The sequence below is a fragment of the Barbus barbus genome, assembly GCF_936440315.1.
Source record: "Barbus barbus genome assembly, chromosome: 16".
Classification (NCBI taxonomy): domain Eukaryota; kingdom Metazoa; phylum Chordata; class Actinopteri; order Cypriniformes; family Cyprinidae; genus Barbus; species Barbus barbus.
This window is the reverse complement of record NC_136744.1, coordinates 2,341,860-2,348,816: the sequence shown is the minus strand read 5'-3', so window position 1 is coordinate 2,348,816 and position 6,957 is coordinate 2,341,860. Positions and strand designations below refer to the sequence as shown.

At 39.1% G+C, this 6,957-nt stretch overlaps 1 protein-coding gene across 1 annotated transcript; it reads left to right on the top strand.

The window, feature by feature from the left end:
• Positions 1-3,525: 3,525 nt before the first annotated feature.
• On the top strand, positions 3,526-4,281 carry olig3 (oligodendrocyte transcription factor 3; the record flags this gene model as incomplete). The annotated part of the gene is made up of 1 exon (XM_079437630.1): positions 3,526-4,281. The coding sequence occupies one exon, from the start codon at positions 3,526-3,528 to the stop codon at positions 4,279-4,281; it is 756 nt and encodes a 251-aa protein (XP_079293756.1).
• Between the last annotated feature and the right edge of the window lie 2,676 nt (positions 4,282-6,957).

The following is a 6,957-nucleotide window of genomic DNA, read 5'->3' as shown; positions in this document are numbered from 1 at the left end:
AACTGCTGAATTAACTTCACATGACTGCAGACATTTTTGCACTGATTTGGGAGAGAATATTGTGCACAAAAATGTTTTTGGACACTTTCTGATTGATGTGATTCACCTGTGGACAACTATGTGACCTTGAGGTGAACTGACTTTATACAGTCAAACCAACAATGATTCAGACACCAGTTATAATTTTTGATATTGTTTAGTAGTGTGTGCAGGACACTATAGTTAATTTATGTAAGTGAGGATAGCAAAATAAAGTGAACTGTGACATATTATACCCACAAATTCTTCATACAGTGGACCACCAGTAAAATTGATGCAAAAATTATTCAGACACCTTGACCTGACCATGTTTTACTTAAGTGCTTTTTCTTTAATGGCTAATGCGAGCTGTTTTACACCACAGACTGAACGAAATGAAGCATTGCTTGGTAAATGGTAGACCTAAATTGGCATTTTCTAATTGTGTCTTAAATTTACAGCTGCATCATTTTTGGTTGATCCATTACATGCCTTTCTTTCAAAGTAATCTGACATTATCAAGATGAATTTATTCTGATACAGTTTAACGCTAAATATTATAATAATAATAAATACTTGTCATATTTTATTACAATTGTCTAAACTATAATGAATAAACAGTGTTGTGGATATTCTAATCAATAAAGAATAAAATAATTGTGAAGACTGAAAGACTTATTGATTGCTCAAATCTTATTGATTATCAATTATTGATTACTAAATGTATTGAAGATTTAAAAATTCCATCACAACTGTGATAATGTGAGAAATGTTGAAGTGTCTGAATAAATTTTAGTCTGACTGTGGCTATACTTAAAATGACCTACTGCCAGTGCAAAAATGGCCCAGGAAAAGATCTTAGAAAACCTCTAGCCTCATTTGTTTGCAGATACTACCTGGGTGGAAATATCATTATGTAATGCAATGGAATTTATACATTTTTAAAGTATGTAGTTATATAGTTTTTGGAGCCACTGTAGAATTTGAAGTGCCTTGATGCATACCTCATGCAATGCATGCTTGCCGTCGTTATTGTTTTTGCAACCCGACCAAACCAGCGATGTGGAATGCGGCTCTGTGTATTTTGGAGGACCAGGAGCCGTGCGGGGAACAGCACGAGTACGGCTGTTATAAAGAGCCTTAACAATGAGTCGGACACTCCAGCTCTGCCCACGGAGACTGTCCCGGCGCCTGGGTTCTGGGATTGTCAGCAGAGCGCGGGAGGGTTGGGCTGTGTTTGAAGGGGGTCCTGCTGTTTGGGTTTCCTTCTCGGAGCAGCAGTGAGTAAATGGGACCCCCCACCACTCTACATCCCCGTAACGGCCACATCATCCCTTTCTCTCCCCCCTCCCGTCCCCACTCCTCCGGACTCTTCCCTCTCCCCTCCGCTCACACACTGAGACATTTTTCCACATTGGCCGGATTAGGAACACTTTCACTTAGATCTATGTGGTCGTCCCCACAGACAAAGAAACACTTGGAGACAGGATTAGTAGGATTAAAAAGGATTCACATATGTTCAGTTCAAGCAATTGGTATTCAAAGCTTTACACTTTCAAATGCCACCAAGAGAGAGTAAAGCAGTCCCGAGCTTTTCTTTGCATTGCAGCACCTTTATGAGAAACGATTCCCTTTCAACTTCCTCTATGCTGCGGTGAATTCGTGTTTTCACTCTTTTTATGAGGGGATTGTATTGCTGTGGAAAACCAGTGAGACTACCAGAGGGAAGACTCTTTTTTTTTCTCTCTGCATACACGAAATTGGGAACTTCGACCTATTTCAGAATACTGTGGGACAGTTTTCATCTCACATCTTACTTGCTGTCATTTTTATTACATGCTCTGATGGTTACCCTGATTCTAATTTCCCCTTTTACACAGAAATCCAAAATTATGAGACAAATACAAAACTGCATCTTGGTTTATTTGTTTCATATTAACAAACCCCTTTAAGAATTTTAGACTGTAACAATATATCATAAATCAAAGTCTGTGACATAAGAGGTTGTAATAGCAAGTGTCCATCATCTGCCAATAAAATAATATTTTATATATTGGAAAGATAAACATATTTCATATTTAACCAATATATTAATTATATTTGCTATATTTGTAATACGTAACAAATTATTACAAATTCAATCAAAAGGTCTTGGAATTAAACATTTCTCAAAGTGAGCAAAAATCATTATAGGCATATTTTCATATAATCATTTAAATTATTTGTTAACAATAATCATTATAATCCTTTTTTTTACTGCTGTTAATATACATAGCAATTTTATTAATGCATGAGTAATATCTGAACATAGTGTCTGCTTTTTTATATCATAATAAATGTACAGCATCTTTCCAGATAATTGACTAAAGGTAAGATTTAAATTGATGCATACAGAATTCTGTTTTCATTCATATCAGGTGCTATATTAATTATTAACATTATAATGTTTAGAACAGTAACAATTTTTATTCATTCTTTACCTTGACTTTGTTTCTGTAACATACTGAAATATAAATAAAGACGCCAAAGCAATTTAGCTATTTCATACCAGGGAAAGAGGCTTAAGAATTGCTGAACTATTCATGAAATTAACAAAATATATATAACATTTGACAGCATTAAATTTCACCCTAAGAGAAAAATTTCATTCACAAGGTTAATCGATTTTTTTTTCCTTTTTTGATTTGCAAATAATAATAATGTTCAAACATTCAAAAAAATAATTTCATCAATAACAACATCTTTGTTTTAGATTTTCAAATCTTTAAAGCAATTAAATGAAAGGTTTCGGTTTAATTGTATTTTTGACAAGATTTTGTGGGCCTTAAAATAGCTCTGCTCAAGACTTCTTTTAATGTGAATTTGTGGTTTACAAGAATAACAATAAGACTCAACTTCAAGAATCAGATATTTCTAATGCAACATATTATTACAATCTTTAGTTGTAATAATGTTTGTTAATGTTGGTTTTAACGAAAATGATAATAGGCTACGCATTAGTATTCTGTGATGCATACCAATAAACTTAGCCTGCATACAGCGTATAGATATTATAACTGCATATCTGTGACAAGAAATGATGCAAGGTGCATTGTAAGCGACCCGACATCGTTTCTTAAGCGTGGAGAAGTATTTGCAAACTTTCAGAGGCTCCTGGGCTGAAGTGTCTCCCCATGGTGTCGTTACAATGAATATGAATAGATGCTCCTTTGGTCAATGGGACAGTCAAAGCACACCGCTCTAGATAATGGGGACGTCATCCTAACAAGACCGTTATGAATAGAGGGGCTCCTTTTGTTTGGCCCCTCTCGAGCAGCACTATAAATACGGAGCCCTGTGATGCGTCGCTACAGAGCAAGAGGTGCGAAATCAAACCAGTCTCTACAGAGAGTAGAGAGAGAGAGAGAGAGGCTCCAGTGGGATAAATCAGGTGATCAAGCAGGAGTGACTTGAAATAAAAACAAGACAAGAGCAAGAGACAACCTCCTACACAAACGCAGCCATAAAATGAATTCGGACTCCAGCTCCAGCAGAGCTTCCTCTCCAGACATGGATGAGATGTATCACCACCACCTCCATCCTCAAGACGGCCGCCTGAACTCGGTGTCCTCCACGCAGAGCGAGCTGCTCCAGAAGATGACGGGCGAGCACGCGTCCAAGACGGCCTCCGGCAGCAAGTACAAGCTCAAGAAGCAGGTGACCGAGCAGGAGATCCAGCAGCTGCGCTTGAAGATCAACGGCCGGGAGCGCAAACGCATGCACGACTTGAACCTGGCGATGGACGGGCTCCGCGAGGTCATGCCGTACGCGCACGGGCCGTCGGTGCGCAAGCTCTCCAAGATCGCCACGCTTCTGCTGGCCAGAAACTACATCCTGATGCTGACGAGCTCGCTGGACGAGATGAAGCGGCTGGTGGGCGAGATCTACGGCGGCCACCACTCGGCGTTTCACTGCGGGACGGCGAGCCACGGCGGCGCGAGCGCGGCGGCGCACCAGGTGCATCCTCTCCTCGGGAGCGCGCTGACCTCGTCGGCCTCCGCGACGCTTTCCAGCACGTTACCGGGACTTACCTCCATCAGGGCGCCGCACTCTTTGATGAAGAGCAGCCCCGTGCCTCCGCTGCAGCTCGGGGGCTCGTTCCAGCACTGGGCGGGCTTGCCGTGCCCCTGCACGATTTGCCAGGTGCCGCCGCCTCCCCACCTGCCCATCACCTCCACAGGACTGACCAGGCTTTCCACAGAGAACAAGGACGTGATGAAGTGAACGGCGAAAGGACTGGACTTTGCATGATCTGTTTGTTTGTCTGTCTGTTTGTTCGTTTGTTTGTTTTAGTCCTTACGAGTTCGCAACTTCGTCCTTGTAACAAGGATCTCTTCGATTGCTTTGTAAGGTAACTACATTACCGTTATGGAGTACGTGCTGCATAGCGCGCTGTAAATTCACTGTAAATGAGAGTAAATTGTTCTATTTGAGGTGGAGTATATGTGTTTGAAGCTGCCCTGGAAACGCGACCACTCACTCCCCTTACCAAAATTTGTCTTGGTAACCATATCGTTCGCCAAAAAACGCAGAGACAACGATTAGAGTTTCTGATGGTCCTTTTGAGCATTCTGTTGACAACTAACTCACATTAGAGTATTAGTAGACTATCTGATTAATAATGCGAACTATTTATTGTGACGTTGTCCCAACAGACATTCTGCTGACTAGAAGTCATTTTGCAAGAACATTTCCACTTATTCCTAACCCTACCTAATACCCTACTAACACTCTAATGAATTAATTACACTCTAATGAATTAATTACAGCCAATAGAATGTGTTAAAGGGGCCATCAAAATAAAGTGAAACCGAGTTTCTACTGTAAAACAGTAAGAGCCTAATTAATGTGGGATCTCCTTCAGATTCTAACTTTATGACGCTTCGTTCATTGTTGCATATTTCTTCTGTAGTTACTGCGGCGTTTTGGCGCAAACTGTGGCTATCCTGGTGAAATTGCGTAAGGGTCGGCAAGGCTACTTGTTGATCATGTGATGTGGGGGTATCTTTTTGCAAAGGGTATGAAAAGACGAATCCCACATGTTCCTTGTAACAAGGATTGTGAAATGGCATTTCGGATGAAAACTGTACGACTGTGGATTTAGTTCGCACTAGAGTGGTATTATTATATCTCCTTCGATTATTTTATTCATCCATTGTCTGCTTAAGTAATAACTGAACCTTCAGTCGTGTTATTTCTGTGTCGTATCTTTATTTGAAATTCTTCGGCATGGCATCTTGTTCAAGCAACCTAAGCATGAACTTTTTTCCTTGGAAAAGTTTTGTTATTCCAGAGAGACTGCCGTGGTGTTTATTTTTGTACATTCTTGTTGACAAATAAGATATTTATTATTGCCCAGTGTTCCTGGATGAAATTTCAATAAAATATTGCTGTAAAAAAATATATATATATCTGTGTTTTGTATATTTTGTCACATGTTGTGCATATTAAATTAATTATGCAGTTATTACAGCTGTAATTGAAAACAAGTCCGTTCTTACATATCAAAATGGTTACAGAACATGATGACAATATTTTACACACTTAAGAAAATTTCCCCAAAACATAATACGTGACAGACAGAAATAGTTTCCTTGGCCGGTCAAAATAAATACTTTTTAGAGATTAATAAATGAATGTATAAAGAAATAAGAAGGAAACAATAAAAAGAGAGAAAATAATGTAATGTCCTCAAACGTTTAATCTGTGCATGCTATAAAACATTGCATTGTGAGCCGATAAAAGCGAATGAATGAAGTCAAAAACAAACAAACAAACACTGTTTTAATGATAGAAACAACGAAAAATGTTTTACACGGTGCTTCTACGCAAAATATCATTCTGGGATGCTGGGAGTTGTGACTCTGCTAAATGAAATTAATGACAAAGTCTGATTCATTAGGATACTAATTAAACATCGATTAAACAAGACGAATAAAACATAAAATAGGCTAAACAAATGTACATCAATAAACATAATAAAAGCGACCGTTTTAAATAAAATACCATTAATAATAATTATAATAATAATAACAAAACCGTTCTGTTTTTATGTTTTTATTCTAATACAATGCTGCTATGATTTGATTAATCTATTTCTTACATTTCATATGAAAATTGCTTAAGGAAATATTCTCTTATTTATTATGATATCCCTCAAACGGTAGCTATCCCTAAAATAATAGGCTATTTCCTTAAGTGTCAGCGGGAGAAGTAAATGATCAAATTGCACTGGACACATTTGAAACAAAGGCAGTCCCTTGGGTCCTTTCACAGACTCAGCGCAGATCAGATAGGCAGCAGCTGAATGTATGTTTGGAGAGATTACAAGTTAATTGTTCATAGGGGAATGGGAGAAGAAAACATCAGAGAGGGCTTGCGGATTACAGGACCCTAAATGCAGAAGATTAGATATTCAGGACTCTATTCTTGGGGGATGTAAATGAGGCGAAGGATTAAAAAGCCCTTTGTAACTAACTCGTTGAGGGGCTCAAGTCCCTTTTTAGACAAGTAACAAGAAGAACCTGGGCGAGAATGGTGAGCTAGTTTTACACTTTGTTTTTAGGGACTACAAACAGTGTATGAACACCGGCCAGGACTCGAGCCAGATGGACGGAAAACAGCGAGCTCACTTCGGGACGAACGCTTGAACAACGCCGCGCTGCCAATAGACACTTGCGTAATTGGATTCGTTCTGCTGCGCAAAGCGTTATTTTATCCGCTGAATTAGTATTTGTCATAGGAACTGTGTGACAAACAGGGCTCTGTCGATCGCAGAGCGAAACCTATGATCACACTTAACAGTGTGCACGTTGTTTTAAATGCGCATTTCCAGAAGGAAACTAGCCGTGCAAGGCAGAAGTTTAAAAGTGTTAAAATTAGCTGCAGGGAATAGGCTTT